Below are 18,847 nucleotides of genomic sequence, written 5' to 3'. Positions count from 1 at the left end.
AAATTTTACAAAGGAGATGCTCTTTGCTTGTATACACCCCAGGAAAAAGCCAGAAAGAGCCTGTTATCCCATTTTCGTCATGTTGTCCAGCCTATTCTTCCTCCAGTGGGGGAGTAAAGGGTAAACAAATGCATGGGTATGCTATTTTAGAGACTCTACATCATTCAAGCCTGACTTGGTGTTTGTCAACTCAAACATATCGTTTACTTGAGGGAAAGACCACAGTGAGATCCATGTCATTGTACAAGGTCTAATTACATGTTTATTTTAAGAGTCACATTGGATGGCGAAAAGAAGCTAAAAGATTGCTGCTGGTGATGACAGACCAGACATCACATCTTGCTCTTGATAGCAAGCTGGCAGGCATAGTGGTGCCAAATGACGGAAACTGCCATCTGAAAAACAACGTCTACGTCAAATCGACAACCATGGTAATGTAGCAACAGCTCCTTGCTAGCTACACTGATTCCTTGGGCTAAAATGCAAGTTTAAATTGTCAATTCAGCCATTCTTGTCTATACCTATAGAACAGTATAGTAAAATCACTGCTCAAGAAAGTTGATGGCTAAAAGACGTTGGCATTGTCTAGTAGCTGACTCTTTGACAAGCTACTACGAATGGTAGAATTTTTGAAAGAAAGTGATACATGAGATTATTTTCATGGGATTCAAAGACCTTGAAAGAAAGAAAAGCATGGCATTGTTTTATAGAAATAAGCTATTTCTCTGAGGTTGGTATCTATAAATAGAATAAGAAGTGATAAGAAAAATGGAATTGGTCTAAGAAATCTTCAGAATACAGTACTAAATAAGCTAAATAAAAATCATTGGGAAAAGCATAAAACAAGGCAGACTTTGTATACAGACACCACTCATCCTCCCTCTGCAACACATCTTTGTATAGGACTGCTTGTTAGATGAAGCCTATCTGAATTGCTCCCTAGAGGTTTGCATAAGATTTGAATCGTGTATTTAAATACAACCTTTTATCACCACATCTTCCCTGGTATTAGCTAATTGCAGATATTTTTAAAAAAAGGAATAACAAAGTATCGTTTGTGTCTGACGTTGACAGCTATTTACTTGGAAACGTTTTCAACAAAGCTGCCAAGTTTCTCAGCTCACAAGCCCCATTGTCTAGTACCACATAAACTAGTCACGGTGGTGCCGTCTTGAAATTCCAGCATTCTGGAGGTAGAGACAAGGGGATCAGAAATTCAATATCATCCTCAGCTATATAGCAAGCTCAAGACCAACCTGGACACATCAGACTCTGTTTCAAATAATATAATAAATGAAATAATAAACTATAATATATTTAAAATTCAGGCTTTGGAATAACTCCAGGGGCATCTTCTCTCCTGTGCAACTACATTGCATTCTAGTTACTCATTGCTTATCTAGCTTGCTTTCTACTTGGCCTCATTGAATCTAGGGTAGAGGTCTAATGTGTTCCTTGGCAATGGAAAAGGAGACAGGAGGAGCTACTCTATTTTGAGAGAGAGGGAAGCTTTTTAAAGGAGAAATGACAATGGTATGATTCCCAAGTCCTGTTATTCTTTTGAAGTCTTGCCAAGTTACTGACATCATCTCTTCATCAGTATATTTGAAAGGATGTTGTGGCTCATGCAGGGATGAATCTTTGAGCAAAAATAAAATGTCATGATATTAGACCTAGGTTATGTTAAAAAAAAACTTGTGGGGATAAGTTATAATTTTGTATATAATTTTTGTAGGATTTTAAACCCCATTTGTGATATGGAAAAACAGGAAATGCATCATGCCCTTCTTTTGTGTCCTCGGCCATTATTTAGTGGAATGACTTTTACACATGTCATTCCTGTGATTTATTGGGTAAATCAAAGAGAAGTGCACTTAATAATAACTTAAAGAACACCTTTATTTCCATTACACCAGCTCTGTATTTTATAACATTTATTTCAGTGCACTTTTTTACTAAAAATAAAATTTCTTTAGCAATTTCAAAGTCACAAAGGCATTTATAATTAATATTGACATAAGACAATTCCATTTAAGCAAAGACTTATAATCTTTTAATAAGGAAATTTGTTAATTATTTTTGCCGCTCTTGATTAAGAAATGGGCTACTCAATGTCAGAAAGTGTTAAGAATCCTTTCACTTTTCATTATGTGTCTTGGATGCATTAATAAAAATACTTATTCTTTAGCACTCTTAAATACTTCCAGAAAGCCGGAAGCCTGTATGTGGTTTTAACAAATATTGTTGCATCTTGTGGTTTTTTTTTTTTTTAACTAACAAAATACTTGATAGCATTTGATTGTACTATTTGTTTTAAACTGCAAACATGCTGAGAATATTTTTGCAGTTATTTTATGAAACCTAATTTGAATGTTCTACATGTTCACAGAAAACTAGCCAGGAAATAATCTCTGCAAACAATACCTAAATGAACATATCCCTTAATTGAAAGCAAATGCTACATGCAAAAATCACCTACCCAGAATAAAAGGAGTCTGGCTCTGTTTCTCTAGAATGTCTGGAAAGGAATTCAACTAATAACTAAAAACTAAGCTCAAGAACATTTAAATTTAATTTGCAAGTTTATGGGACAAGCTATCTTGATTAAATTAAATGTTTGGGTTAAAACATTTAAGCAGAAAACATCCATTCCCATTCTTTTTGAAGTTCTTGCCCTTCTTCACCAAGTAGAGTTTCATGATTACAGTTGACACTATCTGGGGCAGAGGAGACAAATTTAAACACCCCAGAAGCCAGGGGAACAGGGTTAATGAGTGAGGCAGATCCACCAAAGCACAGTTTAGAGCATGCCTACAGTGTTTACTATTAACAGTCTTATTTTAAATGGTCTTCTACTAAGTAGTCCTTCTGTGCATGCCTTTTTACATTTTGGAAGCACAACCTCACAGCCCAGAAGTAGGGATAATGCTTTTCTTCTCTTGGGTAAATATGGTAACAGTCAGAAGCTGAACATAATCCCACTCTACTCCATGACAGAGCCTGCAATAGATGCCAGTCAGTGGACATCAAGACCTGGCCACTTCTCACTTTTGGTATGGGCTTAGTAATTCCAGAATCCTGGAGCAAAGCCTTTTTATTCAGTAGTCCATTTATGTAAGATAGTACTGCCATAATTCTCAGAAATATAAACTAGTATTTCTATATGCCTTAATTACATGGAAACAGGACCTCAGATACCTTAAAACTGTGTCCTGGTCACATAGTGTGCTGATCACCATCCCCTCTCTATGACACCTACCTGAAATGATCAGCTTGTAAAGAGGTAGGGTTTATTTTGAACCACAGTTTGGGAGGCTGTGATCCATGAATGTTTGTCCTCATTGCGGTGGTGGTAAAACTGCTTACCTTGTGACCAGGGAGCAAAAGAAGGAAAGAGGGCCAGGGACCCAGAGTTTTTTCCCAGGGCATACCCCAGTGCCCTGAACACTTCTAATAAACCCCACCAGTCAAAGGTTCCACCTTCACCCCCTAGATTCACAGTGTGTGGACCAGGCTTCTACCATGTGGGCTGTTGAGAGACATTTAAGGTCCAAACTAAGGGCAAAGCTGGCAGTTGCAGAGCTAGGAAATGGAGCTCCAGCATCGTTGCTCTGTCCAGAGCACTAGTTCTTGATTTTCTTTGGGATATTTCACTTCTAAGAGGACATTTCCATGCCAAAAACATTTTAGCTATCGTGGCAGAGGGAGGGGTTCTACCATTTAATAGGCAGTCAAACAGTATGTTTCACATCCTCCGTTGCATAGGACACACTCTGTACAGACACGCTCTCAAAACAAACCAGTATCTAGCCCCCAATGTTGGCAGCCCCACTTCTGCCTAACCTGCCCTGTGCCATTACCAGGATCTACCATGTACTTAAAAAGCCAGGCTGTTGAGACAAAAGTAGACAAACAACCTTTCAAGTTTTCATCTCCAAATACATTTTCACTCCCACACTGTTTCCACTTTGTTTTACTCCTCTAAAACATAAACTCACTGAAAGTGAAAGTTTCAATATATTATAGTTCTCAGTACTGCAAACTCTAACTTACCCTCCTAACTTACTTTTACTTAGGAAGAAGAGACTCTTTAACACTTTCTTTGTCCCCCTGGATATGCATATTATTATAATTCAACTGTACTTCCCAAACAGTAATCTCTTTGACTGAAAGTGTTCCTGTCAACCTCTCTTCCCTCCTGACATTTATAAGCCACTTCCCACAAACTTAATTACTTAGTGGTGCTCCTGGCATGTTCCTTCCCTTCTCCCTTTTGCCTCTAAAATGTACCTTATCTCCATTAATTATTTTCAGAGTTTAGAGAAGCAATATAATGGGTTAGGTGGAGGGAGGAGGGGATACTTGCTAGAATTGAGGAGTCATGACATCACCAGGACAGGGCAGCTGGCTGAGAGGGAGTACATTCTCCTGCTTGCAGAAAAAAAGGACATAGAAGATAAAATGCTTAAAAGATACTGTGCTGCATGGAGGAGAGGTGAGGCAGCTTCAGAAATGGTAATTAATCCATAGCCACTTGTCAACAGTGGTTTATTTACATATATGTTAGACATTTATAATCTAAAAAAAATCTGCCTCAAGGTACTTGGGATTATTCTTTTAAGACAGATTTCTCTCTAGGGGCAAAAAATGTTCTTTTAAACTTAGAAGTCTGATGAAGCTTTTGACCAGCTTGAATGAATGTTCTAGACTTGAATTTTGTGTAATTTTGTCTAACGTGACTTCCTGTTTGTGGATAAGAAAGGAAATTTAAAAGGCTCCTAAAGCTACTCACATTTTCAACTGTTCTTTAAATATTGACTTTGTGTGGATTAAGTATAAGCTGGTTAAAAACATGTGGGCTTTTTTTCTTATTTCAAATGAAATGTTTTTAAAAAGTAAGAAGAGTGAGTGCTTGGCAAGCTGTTACTATTTTTTTGTCAAAGAAAAAATATTTTAAAAGTAACTGTTGCTATTAAAATAATATTCCCAATGTATCTAGATTTGTCTTACTTTTTACTTATTCCCTGTAGCTTAACTGGTATTACGCAAACTGTCACAAATCTATTTTAAGGTCATGTACTTTATTAGGAACAGGAATAGGAATTTGGCTAGAAGAATTTATACTTAGGAATTTTTTTTCTATTACTTTAAAATTACATTCCTAAGAATTGCTCTGGGCAGAATTTTCCTTATGCAAACCCATGTGTTAACACTTTTCAGGCCTTTTTGTGAATTGGTTTCATATCACATAAATGCAACTAATAAAAACAAATACAGACAGAGTTGGGCCCAAGGCCTCATGTATGCTAAACATATTATTCTATAACACCAAGCACATCTGCTGCCCTAGTGGAATTTTTAAAAGCAAGGCTGTATCTGTCCATATGCATAAATTTTAAATGCAGGCCACAGAACATTGGCTATAAGTAAGACTAGTTAATTTAGGTTTATTACTAAATTAACATAGTCTTCATATTATAGAGACATTAGCTAAGCTAGATTAACATTGGTGGGTATAACCTGGTATAACCTGGTATGATGGTTTAAAAGAAAATGGCCCGCAAAAGGAGTGGCACTATGAGGAGGTGTGGCCTTGATAGAGTAGGTGTGGTCTTGTTAGTGTGTCACTGTGGAGGTGGGCTTTGAGGTCTCATATATGTTCAAGCTATGCCCAGTGCGACAGTCTACTTCCTGTTGCCTGCAAGTCAAGATGTAGGACTCTCAGCTACTTCTCCAGCACCATGTTTGCCTGCATGCCACCATGTTATGCCATGATAATGGACTACACCTCTGAAAATATAAGCCACCCCAATTGAATGTTTTTCCCTTATATGAATTTCTGAGGTCATGGTGTGTCTATTCACTTCAATAGAAACCCTAACTAAGACACCTGGTAAACTACAGAACAGCTTGACCTTGACCTTCATGAAGTTAGGTAGGCTCAGTCACACAACTCTTTTTTTGCTCCTATACTTAGGCACCAATGAATAGCCAGAGTCACAGCAAGTGGAGTCTGACATCATCCCTCTGTGGTTGTCTAATCATGAACCTGTTGTTTGAGACAATCAGTTTAATTCCTAGATGAACATTTATGGAAAGAAACAATACCTCTGTTGTGCCTTACTATATAAGAGTAAAAAGCAACTTCTGCAGTTGTCAAACAGGAGGACAAGACATTGCTAAGAATTGAAGCCAGGATCCTTTGTGCTCTGGGCAAGAACCCTACCACTGCATTCTCATCCTTGAGCTAAACTGTATTTCCTTTCCTAACTCATCCCTAGTCTTCTAACAGCCACCACACACCAACAAGCTACGTTTGGCTTTTCACATTTTATTTACCAAGGTAAAATGGCTCACAATATATCATACAACAAAAAAAGTATAATAACAAATTAAGGGGTCATTCATCTTCACACTATATAGGAAGTTAAAGTAGAAACTTTAGTGTGATTAGTTTTAAATACCTACTGAGTACATCTTTCTAATTTAATGTACTAGTGCCATCTTTCTAATTAACCAGCAACTGTAAAAAGTGGACCTCATGCAAATGTTAGAGGATAGAATTGAAGGCTTTTGTTATCCAAGTGAAAACCATGGGGTTTTCTACATCTAAAGAGTGTGCTATGTCACAAGTCAAATCAAATGTTTGCATGCACACACACACACACATATACACATAAATGTGTGCAAAGATGTATATGTGCATACACACTGGATATGTATAAACAAATATATATTTTTAATTGTTTCTTAATTGAACTTCAAAACTTTCTGAGTTCTACCTCAGAATGCACCGTCTCCACTTCTGAGTATTATGCTATCTCTCAGTAACATCATTTTCAGTTCACATAAACCTAACAAGGTTCTGATTCTCACTTTATTGTGTGAATTTGACCTTTTTTACTTTTCTTAGTAGACTTTGATGGATCTCTGCTTCCAAGACATCCTGACTTCATTGATATTGGTGTTGCATTTGCAAAGAGTTTACATGTCCCTTGACTGCCATAAGCAAGTAGACTCACTGTTATTCTAAGGCACTTGGTTTCTCCATTCTGAACATCTGGAGATGTGTGAGGCTGAGCTGCTGAACTTCACTTCCTTCTTTGTTTCATTGTCCATTACAGGAACATCCGTCACTAGGCCAACTTTCTGAAAAGTTAATAGACAACAACATAAATGTCATTTTTGCAGTTCAAGGAAAGCAGTTTCATTGGTACAAGGTATGTTCATGCCTGCAACATCAAAGTTAAAATGCTTGGATTGGTGGATGAATTGAGGCTGTTTTCAGAAGCAGGGATGGGGGTTCTGGAATTCTGATACACTATGTAAATTTAATAATGTCTCAAGGTGAACTTTATAGTATCTTATGTTAGCGTTTAGGTGTAAATTCTAAGTCTGTGACACTCTAGGACCATGACATGTGGGCAGTGAAGGCTGGGTGAAAACTATACTCAATACACAAGGGCACAGCCTGACGACTAAGCTGGTACTGAATGTAACAATAATGGGAAACTCCCATCAGATGAGAAGTATTTCATATTCCAACTCTGTCCCTTTCACGTCTGAAGTCCTGCTTGTACCATGGTTCATGGCCATGTCCTTGAAATAGGCTAAGACTAGAGAACAACAGCTGTCTGCTCTTTATTAAATTTTTTTGGAGAACTTCATATATAATCACTGTATTTACATAATTTCTACCCCTTCCTTTTCCTTCAACTCCTCACATGCCCCTCAACTCTTCCTCAAATTAATAACATCTTATTATTGCTAAATATATACATATATATGCATATACACATAATATAAATCCTGCTGTTTTAGTGTTGCTTTTATGTACATGTGTTCAGGTCTGACTTGGGATTAGATAATTTACTAAGACCTGTCAGAGACTCATCCCTAGAGAAAAGTGATTTTTCCTTTTCTTGATTGCCTGTAGCTTTTCATCTAGGGGTGGGGCCTTGTGAAAATACTCCCATCCTTGTTGGTATGTTGACTAGTGTCATCATTATGCAGGTCTTGTTGAGGCAGCCATATTGTTGAGATTTCATGGGTGAAGCTTCAGTCATGTGAAGCAAGCATCTGAAGCAGGCATCCTGGTCCTCCTTCCTTACAATCTTCCTGCCCCTTCTTCCATGTTTTTCCAGGAGCCTCGGGTGTAATTGTATTGTAGATGCACTGATTTTTCAACAGCACCAACACACCTAGCTTTGATCTAGATTATGAAGCAAAGAGCCAACAGAAGTCATGAAAATGGCTAATCCAGCCAATACTGTGTACATAAAAATCATCTCTGTGGTTCCCAGAACCCTTGAGTGTATGTGAGCCTCCTAAGCAAAGCAAACGTTGTGCATCATTACCAATCTGGAAGTGTGATGTAGCTCCCAGCAGAGAAGTGTTCTGAGCCTGTGGCACTGCTGTCTCTCACAGCCTTCTTAGAGTGTCTCTTCCAGCTACTCTGCTACTTGTTTCCAGGAGAACATAATAACCTCAATTGTCCTCTCTTCACTCAGCCTTCATCTTCTTTACAATTTTTTCTTCTTCCTTCTACTCTCTAAACCTCCTGCAGTGGCCCATCTGCTTTGCCTGTCTGTTTGTTTACTTACTTACCTACTTACTTATTTATTTATTTTGAGCCCTTTGAGCAGCCACATTTTCTTTTGACTTCAAAAAAAAAAATTCTGAAGCTCATTTCCATCTTCCACAAAGCTAGTGTTTCCTTCACGAGTTTACCTCATACCTAATGACAATGCTATCAACCTGAAAGTGCAATTTTAAGTGTATCACTTATTCTGTTTGAAGTTTATGATGAAACTTTAATTCCTTGATTCCCCAAATATATAAACATACCATGTAATCATTTTTTAAAATAATAGCAAATCAACATTCACGTGAGTTAGTTCTGGTCCAAACTGAAAGGTGCAAACCACCAATGGCACAAACAGCTTCTGTTTGCTGAGTACCAGCCAACTTTCAGACACTGAGCTCAGAAATAGCCATTCTTCCAGTCCTCTTAGCTACACGTAACAAGGGGAGTATTATGAAGATGCTCATTTTAAGATGAGTAAACATTTAGAGAGGTTAAAAGCTTGCCTGGTTTCCTAATGACTCAAATCTTGGGCTCTTAACCTTTAAGGTTAACAGCTGACCTTGAAATTCTATTCAGCTTTTTGTGTCTTTTGCCTCCTGCTTCTCTACTGCTTTTTGTTTCTTCATGTGTTGTTGACACCAGGGCTTATCCTTCCCTTTGTAAATCTGCCATTGAATGATACAATAGAAAATCAGGTTTATTATTAACTGAATTATGTGCAAAGTAAGAATCACTGGGCTCTCCAAGCCTGACAAGCTCTGCTCAGAATCCAGTACCCCTACTCTCAGCACTCTCACGGGTGTCATTTGACAAACCATGTTTATCTGGGTTAAAATGGCACTGGGAGCCTTCTCTGAGGCCCATTCTCTACCTGGTTACTTAGAAAATCCACCGAAACCACAGAGATATCCACAATACTCTCTATAGCAAAATGTTCTATTGAAATCATCCTTTGCTTTCAACAGCTAAGTCTCTCATAGGACATAGGAAACTATGGCCTCTGTTCATCTCTCTGGCCTCATTCCCTAGACTGTTTCCTGCCTTGTGCTTGTCTTTTCACTGTGCTTCTAATTGTTTGTGCATATACACTCTTCAGGCTGTACTTTTCCTGGGTGGCCTGGTTCTTGCTCTGCTTCCACCCCATAGAAGCCATTTTCCCTCATTACTTGCTTAGCTCTCACTTATTCTTTGGACAAAACTTTTAAGTCACTTTCTTGGGGAAATAGTACATGACAATGTTCCCCAGATTGAAATGTTTGCTGGTGTCCCTCCTCATAGTCTTACTCATCATCTCCATGAAGCTCACACCTTAACTATGACCTTCCATCCAGTCCAGCATGCCCCAAAGTGTCATTCCACAGAACAATATTCTTATTAAACATTTATCTATGTCACATGGGAACAGAGTTTAGTAACTAAAAGAGAACTGAGAATGTCAATTATAAATATTAAAGTATTTGCAAATTGCAGGCCTATTCTGAATAATTTGCAAATGTGCATTTTGAATCTCTAAGTGGAGAAAACAACCATATAACTTTATCAGCTTATTTGCACTCAGAACACTTTTCATGTTAAAAATAGTTTAGGAAATGCTGAGCTAACTTTAATTGGATTTGAGGTCATGTAATTCAGTATATACATACATACTCATTTACATACAGACCACACACACTGATGCTTCTAGGTTCTCTGGATTGGCAACTCTCTTAGCTTCCTTATGGTTTTTGTCATTTTTTCATTCATATAATGGCTTGCCTTCCAGATAGCTACAAAATGTTTAGCGTCTTGATTATGCACTGTTTCTATGCTACTGTCATATTATGTACCTGTGACTTACATGTTTTACAGGATCTTCTGCCCCTTTTGCCTGGTGCCATTGCTGGTGAGATAGAATCCAAAGCTGCAAATCTCAACAATTTAGTAGTAGAAGCCTATAAGGTATGTATGTACAGCCTATACAATTTTCTCCAAGTCTACCATTTTTGTGGCAATGTTCAAAGCAATACTGCTGCATCTTGCAAGGAGTGACAGGAAGAATGTAGGACTAGCTGGGGTTAACCCTGAATGGACCACAAACCAGCAATGATGTCTGATGCTTGGAATAGTCAGTTCTCTGTGCCTCATTTGTCCCATGGACAGGTGAACCAAAACTGGTCCAGCATCCAAGTTTCCTTCCAAATTGAAAATTCAGTGAGTCACCAGCCTGTCACAAAAATTTGAATCGTTTCCTACATCATAAATTTAGCAGTAAAACAAAAACCACCATGGTGTTATTTAAAAAAAAATCTGCAGGGGGTGAATAGACTCTCTGGGATATAGAGATTACTAAGAAGGCTTAGTAAGGGTCTCCTTAATCAGTCATTGTAGTGTTCAGTCAATTATCATTTTTTTAATCAAAACAGTTAGACCAAAGTTTCCTTTCCCAGTTGTCCTCTTGGATCATTGGTTGTATGTTGTCATCGTTCATGATGTTTAAGGGAACACTTGGTCTCTCAAACTGAATCATTCCTGCATTAAAAAAAGCTCTATTAAAATGTGCTAATACTGACTTTTCTTTTCATGTCCGTCACTTTCTATACATGACTTCACTTAAGCCTCACATCTGACCTTTCAGGCAGCGATTAGAAGTACTATTGTATATTTGTAGGAACAAAGTAAGCAAATTAACCATAGTTCACACGGCCAATAAGCAGAGGCATCAGGATGAAATTCCAGGTGTTACTCCATGCCCCCGCTGCTGTCAGCTGCATGATATGGCCTGTTGATCTTTCTTTGATTTTTTTAATAGGGTGTCAAAAACTATGCTTTATTCTTCCATGGATTTATGGGCCAGTTATAAAGTCTCACTTCTCCAGATTTTCTGCCTGCCTGCTTGCCTGACATGTAGAATTAAAGTGTTGAGAGAGCCCCAGAGCTGTGAAAAACTTCAGGCTGCTTTGTTAATTGTCTTCAGGCAGCACCTGCTTGCAACTTGGGTTCAAAGCAGTGAGGCGGGAAGCAGACACAAGGCAGAAAATGAAGAAACTGTTTAAACATATCATTATTTAAAGAAAAGAAATCTTGCTAGGTTTGTTTTTGCCAGGGATGATTTTTTTTACTGTCTGAAAACTGCATAGAATGAAATGAACACAGATATCTTAAATTACATCTCTCACTAGTATAAAAAAAAAACAATGTTAGCTCCAATAGCTGAAGAGATGGCTTAGTGGTTAAGAACACTTGCTGCTCTTCCGAAGGACGAAGGTTCAGTTCCCAACACCCACATGGTGGCGTACAACAGTTTCTACCTACAGTTCCAGGAGACCCATCACCCTTTCTGGCCTTCATCAGCACTGCACACACTTACATACATGCAGGCAAAACATTCACACACATTTTTTAAATGTTAGATCCATAGAATTTTGTATCAAGAAAAGGAAAACATATCATTCCTATCAGTAGTTTGTTCTCAAGAGTCATCCAAATGAAAGGGGAGTTTATGCATTTAGTCCTTTCAATTACTACAGTGTGCCTCCATTATATTATCCCAAAATACATAAATTGGTTTCTTTTCTGCCTTTTCTGCTTGTTTGGTAAGCCCAGGCTTGTACTCCTGATTCTGCTGTCTCAGCCTCCTCCTGAGTCCCAAGATTAAAGCACATACCACCACATTTAACTTTTTTTTTTAAATTTTTTTTATTTATTTTATTTTACAATACTATTCAGTTCTACATAACAGCTACAGATTTCCTTGTTCTCCCCCTTCCTGCCCCCCTCCCCTTCCCCCCAGCCTACCCCCCTTTCCCACCACCTCCAGATCAAGGCCACCCCCGAGGACTGAGATCAACCTGATAGACTCAGTCCAGGCAGGTCCAGTCCCCTCCTCCCAGATTGAGCCAAGCGTCCCTGTATAAGTCCCAGGTTTCAAACAGCTATCTCATGCAGCGAGCCCAGGACCTGGTACCACTGCCTAGATGCCTCCCAAACAGATCAAGCCAATCAACTGTCTCACCTATTCAGAGGGCCTGATCCAGTTGGGGGCTCCTCAGCCTTTGGTTCATAGTTCATGTGTTTCCATTTGTTTGGTTATTTGTCCCTGTGCTTTATCCAACATTGGTTTCAACAATTCTCACTCATATAAACCCTCCTCTTTCTCGCTAATTAGACTCCCAGCGCTCCACCCGGGGCCTAGCCATGGATGTCTGCATCCATATTCCTCAGTACTTGGATGGGGTTTCTGGCACTTTTTTTAAACCTTTGTGTCAGACTTATGAAAAATGAGACAGGGAGCTATGAGTGAGACATTGGCTCAAATGGTAAAAGTAGACAGCACTTTCCGGCCTTACATTCTTTGCCTTGTGCAGATGTGTGACTACCTTAGCCCACTGTGGTTCTGTACAACCTTGCAGTGGAACAATGTTAATGAACTCAACAAAAACTATCTTTGGCTAAGCCAATCTCCTTAGGACTCCATTATTTTTATGTGTTTATATCTTTAAAATTCTTATAGAATTTTATTTGTTTTCAAAGCCCAACAGAAACAATTCACAATTCATTGAAGTATTATAAATCAGAAAAAATAGTGTCTCTCCCAACACCTCCTAGATATGAAATGGAATCTGTCCTTTCACCAGAATCTTGATTTCCAAAGCACAAAGATGAAAAATATTGCAGAAATTTGTCTTCACACGATACTTCAAAGACATTAACCCAAGTGGTTTGAGCTCTTAGAGGAACAGCAAGCATGGCATGCTGAGTGTGCTACAATGGGAGGCATGTTCTGCCCTGACAATCAATACATATCCACATCATTTAATACCATTGAAAGTTTCTCCTAGTTTGCCAGAATTATTTGGGATTGCAGTATATGAGCTCTTGGTGAGAGGAAAATCATGTGTGTGTGGGGGGGGGGGGGGTGTCTAAAGTAGTCTTGTCTACACAAATAATATTCATGAACTTGAGGACAGCATCTTCTTTAGAGGATATGTTATCAGAATTCCATGATCAATTAATTATTCATCAATGGGTATCTATCTCCTTATCAAAGATACATTGAAGAAATAAAAGTACTCAACTAAAGAATGAGAAGCTACTGGAAGTGTTTTTTCCACATGATACAACTCATTCTCCTTGCATAGCTGCCTGTTTCACATTTCTGTTATTTTTTTGTTTGCAAGTATAAATTCAGGATTTTTGCATGTGCCAGGCTCAGATTTATGTGACCAAATACATGCATATCTAAAGGGCATATTTAAAATAGCTGTATCTTTTGGAACTAAAAGATTGTGATGGAAGATGTTAGTGTGTGCCCAATACATGGCATCATGCAGTAGATATTTACTGAATGAGCCTATGAATGATGGTGTAAATACATGCATGGTTTTATACCCAATAAGAAGTCTTGCTTTAGAATTACGGCTTGGAAAAAAGCATTACAGATGCAGGCAAGCATGAAGACTTGATAAAACCCTAAGCCCTTCTTAGAGAACTTTGTATGATAGTGTTTGCATGGGGATTCCTGTGCATAGCCACAGTTTAGAAATGCCACCCCCACAAAACTATATGTTTCAACTTTATATTTATAAAACACTAGCTTTTCATGAAAATCAAAAGCATTTGAAATTCAAGTTTCTTTTGTCAAAACTATATTCCCTGCTGTAAACTGTCAAAATTTACTTGTTATGAAGACGTTTCTTTAAATTTCATCATTAAATATCAGCAGTATGATTTTGAAAGATTATCATTTCAGCACTGGATAAGAGATATTTCTATAAGTGATTAAAATGTGTAATCATAGATGTGTGGAAAATCAAGCCATTTAAACACAGCTGATCATTCAATGTTTCTTACATGTTTTAAGTATAATTGGATTGTTATGAGGAAGCACCATTTTATCTTTTTTCAGAGCTAGACTTTGATTAAGTTAAATATTAAATCTAGAATGATATAATGCATGAGTCTGCTTTGTTGCTATACTGCAGTATGTAATTATAACCAATGTTTCTGCAGAAACTCATTTCAGAAGTAAAAGTGCAGATGGAAAACCAGGTACATGGTGTCTATTTTAACATCACTGCCATCTGTCCGGATGGGGCCAGAAAGCCAGGCACAACTGGATGTGGAAATGTGACAAGCAATGATGAAGTATGTGTGGTCTGTTTTTCTTGTTTAAGATAAATTGTTTGGTGTACTTTCTCATGAAAAAAAAATCAAACTACTATAAAAAATTTGCTACTAACTACAAGAGTCTTGTTTCAACTTTAAAGTAGCCTTGTCTCTTCTCAAATTTTCTTCCTAATTGACTATTTTCTCAAATTTTCAAGTTAACACAAATATATATTGCTTTAAGTACTTATTAACTATTAGTAGTAATACATTTTGTGGCACAATTGGTCTAATGAGGAAACTACATCCTTCAAACAAGCAGTATCTGTAGTTATACTAGTGACAAAGTATTTTTAATTTCAAATCTGCTCATCCTCAGAGTATGAAATTGAATTTAGCCATAGGAAAGAATGGGACAGTTGATAAAAGCTAAGAATTCCAAAATCTTTCACTTTGTGATGGCCTCAAGAATGGGATAAAGAAATTTGTTAAAATCAGTCAAATCGGAGGGATGACATCATTTATATAATAACTAGAAAGGGTTGGGATGCCAAGAGAACTCCAGGTTTCAGCATTATCAAGAGACAGGACCAGATAAGAAAGTGATTCTCCAAGAACTGCCACAGCAGAGCATAGCATGCAGATTATGCTCTCAGCAGGGTTCTGGGGCTGTGGGGTGTCACCTCTACAACATCACTTACTTAGATTGTACTTGAATGAGCTGGGTGAGAAAATTTCAAATCTTTCTTCCTTCTCACTCTAAGGTTCTATAATTTTATTACTTTAATTCCATCCTGTGTTGGGAAGGAGGAGTTTTCAAAGTCCTAAAGTTCTAAGATTAAGTCAAAGGGAACACTTTCCCCTCTTTAGTTAGAAAAATTTTTCCTTGTGAGAACATTACAAACTGTGGGTAGTGTGACTGTGCCCACAAACCATGTATCTTTAATAAATTATCTCAAGCTTCTAATTCTGTAGTTTCCTCTGTAATTATTCCTTGGATATTGTTCAAAAGATGTCATATACTAGTTTAAATAATACACATTTGATTTCTGCAAAAGTTTTTGTAGCAAAGTAACACTAAGCTAACTGCTTAAAAACAAAGTCTTTCAAGACTCTCAAATTTATAGCAATGATTGACCTTCCTTCTTACATGTTTTTTCTTTCTTTCACTATATCACCTTCAACTAAGTTGTATAAACAGTTTGACTCCTGGGAGCAGTTTCATTCTATTAGTCATAGTAGCTAGTAGTGACCACATCATTCTGCACATCTGTGAATCCTTAAAATTCTTAGAGGTAGAAATAATTTAAGTACAAACCACCAACAACTGCACTGATTTTTATGTGATAAATCCAACTCAAATACCTTGCACATGAATGCCTAAATATAGGTCTTTCATTTCATGCTACATAAGTTCCCATTGAAAAGCTCAGAATACATTATTTTAATGTTGGAATTTAATTATTGATATGAATGTTATGTATATATACCTGTTTGTGTGTATAAATTTTCTGATTTGCCAAAGCATGTAAAGATGGAAAGTCAAAAAATATATATTTAAATCAATCATGTTATGGAAAAACAAGGAATTAGAGAACAAGGAAAAACACTGTCAGGAAAATAAACTGTAGTTTTGGGAGGAAAAAAATGAATTCTTAATTCTTGCCAATACATTATTTAGTTCTGGAATGATTTCTCCACTGTGACAACAGAATGATTCTGTATTGAGGTCTTGAAATTGGAGAATAAGTCCTAAGCCTCTTTCTCCTAAGTAACATCAGAGACAGCATTGTCTTCTCCTTCATGGACAACCTACATATGCTAAAGATCAACTCTGGGCCTTCACTTTGGCCTCTAGAAAACAGAATATAAATAAATAATATTGTCCATAGGAATACCTCAGGGTTCTGAGCCAGAAGAGCAGAAGCCCGCTACTTTGGTTCATTGTTTCCTAACGACAAATGTTCACTAACCCCGTATTTCCAATTCAGAAAATAAATTACTGTTTCACCAGTTTTCTATGAAATCAGGTATCTAAGGGGCACAGACATGTGAGGACAAATGGACACATGGTGATTTATAGGCCATTAGCAATTGTTGCTTCCTTTAATTCTAATTAATCAGGTAAAAATGGAATTAAAAGGATATTTTGCACCTATATATGAAAGAGATTGCATGTGTTATTTGTAAATATTATGTCTGTAAGATGTTTGTTGTTGATTCAAATATTATTACTGAATATAGTATCAGTATCAAAGAATGTAAATATATTTCCTTTTTCCTTTGAAATTTAGGCTCTTTTCAATGTAACAGTTGTGATGAAAACCTGTGATGTCACAGGAGGAAAAAACTATGCAATAATCAAACCTATTGGTTTCAATGAAACCACTAAAGTCCACATACACAGAAGCTGCAGCTGCCAGTGTGAGGATCGCAGAGAGCGCAAAGGACAGTGTGCTGAAACTGCCCTGGATCCCAAGTGTCCACAGTGTGATGACAGCAGATGTCATCTTGATGAAGACCAGTTTCCTTCTGAAACTTGCAAGTTGCAGGAGGATCAACCTGTCTGTAGTGGCCGAGGAGTTTGTATCTGTGGGAAATGTTTATGTCACAAAACCAAGCTTGGAAGAGTATATGGCAGATACTGTGAAAAGGATGACTTTTCTTGTCCATATCACCATGGAAATGTGTGTGCCGGTGAGTTGATACACACAGGCAGTTTGAATTAATCACAACTATATTGACATATACATGTGTGTATCTTTAAATCTGATGTGATGAAATGTTGCCACTCAACCCAAATCAAAGTTTAAAGCCTCATAGTCTATGAAATTAGGTCATGGCAAGATCATGTTTATATTTTTAGCTTAAGTATAGCAACTATTTTTTAAAATCAAAACCTAAAATTAAATATGAATCTCATGTATCCCTTGATCTTGGAAAGATTTACATCAAAAAAGGAAGTTACTGGTGATAGCAGACATGTTTCCTAGAAGAATGGGGGGTATTCTTCTATAAAGGTCTGACTCATTCTGACAAGTGGTCCCCCTCCTGCTTGCTCAGAGGATTTTATTTCTGTCAGGATGAGGGGAAGTGAGCTATAAAAATATAATTCCACTCACTGGAAAATTCTTAAAGCATCATTGTATATGGTATTGTAAGTTTGCAGCCATTCAAACCTTGCCAGTTTATTTTTGGAAAGCCACCAGCAACAGAATGGACAAAGAACAACGTTCTTCAGAAAGCACTGGATTGCGAAGTAATCCAGAAGATTCTCTCTGGCCACACACAGACCAGATTTTGCAATGAAATAGGATAAGATAAAAATATCAAGATTACTTTTTTGGCTGACTCAGTTCACTGCCACCTGCTGGTTAAAGTCCAGAAAAAAAAACCTATGCAGTATTTGAAAATTAAAACAAATTATTGTTTTAAAATAAACTACCTGTCATTTTAATTCCTTGATTGTTTCTCCATGAAAAGGTAAGCTTGCTTATCATAAAGATCTTTTTTTGTATGTGCATGTTAGTAAGAAAATATGTGTTAAATTATTGGAAAATGAAAATCAAAACCTACAAAATTTAACTCTCTATTCTTGTATAGGCAGAAATCTTGTTGTAAATTACAGAAAAACACTATTACAAGTCATCTTTTTATTCTATTATATACACAAAACGCTGTGCTCTAGACACTTATTCTGCTGTAACTGGAATTGTGGATAGGAAAGAAGATAACGTCAGAATAAACCAGCAGTTGTCTATTATATTTTATAGGGAAAAGAAATATTTGACAGGGAAGAAGAGAATGAAGTTTGTCGTCAGTCAATAGAACGGTCTCTTAAAGCAGTTTTATATACAATGAGAATCTGAAAATCTCAAAAATCGATATACTGACCCTGTCTATATGACTGTAACCACATACCTCACACACACAGAGTCAACTGAAATCTGCTTTGAATTGCTGTGGGAGTGCAAGCTACAAGGCTGACATGCATTTACCTACCACTTTCCCTTGGGAATGAAAACTCATGTTCACAGGTCAACTGGCTAGGGTTCAACATGCTAGCTACATCAGGGAAGGGGATATAGTGGACATTTGTTTGCCCGGACCTCATTTGTTTCACAGTTAGCAAATTGAGCTGATCCAGCAGTAGGCTCTATGGAACAATTAACTTGT

At 37.3% G+C, this 18,847-nt stretch overlaps 1 protein-coding gene across 1 annotated transcript in view; it reads left to right on the top strand.

The window, feature by feature from the left end:
- Positions 1-18,847, top strand: part of Itgb8 (integrin subunit beta 8) — an 80,097-nt gene that overhangs the window by 50,485 nt on the left and 10,765 nt on the right. The window contains exons 6-10 of the mRNA XM_028880933.2: positions 273-431; positions 7,125-7,220; positions 10,436-10,525; positions 14,576-14,710; positions 16,966-17,368. Of these exons, the coding sequence (XP_028736766.1) occupies positions 273-431; positions 7,125-7,220; positions 10,436-10,525; positions 14,576-14,710; positions 16,966-17,368 (883 nt within the window). The remainder of the gene's footprint in view (positions 1-272; positions 432-7,124; positions 7,221-10,435; positions 10,526-14,575; positions 14,711-16,965; positions 17,369-18,847) is intronic.

Source organism: Peromyscus leucopus, chromosome 14 (assembly GCF_004664715.2).
Source record: "Peromyscus leucopus breed LL Stock chromosome 14, UCI_PerLeu_2.1, whole genome shotgun sequence".
Lineage (NCBI taxonomy): Eukaryota > Metazoa > Chordata > Mammalia > Rodentia > Cricetidae > Peromyscus > Peromyscus leucopus.
This window is presented reverse-complemented; position numbering and strand designations above follow the sequence as displayed.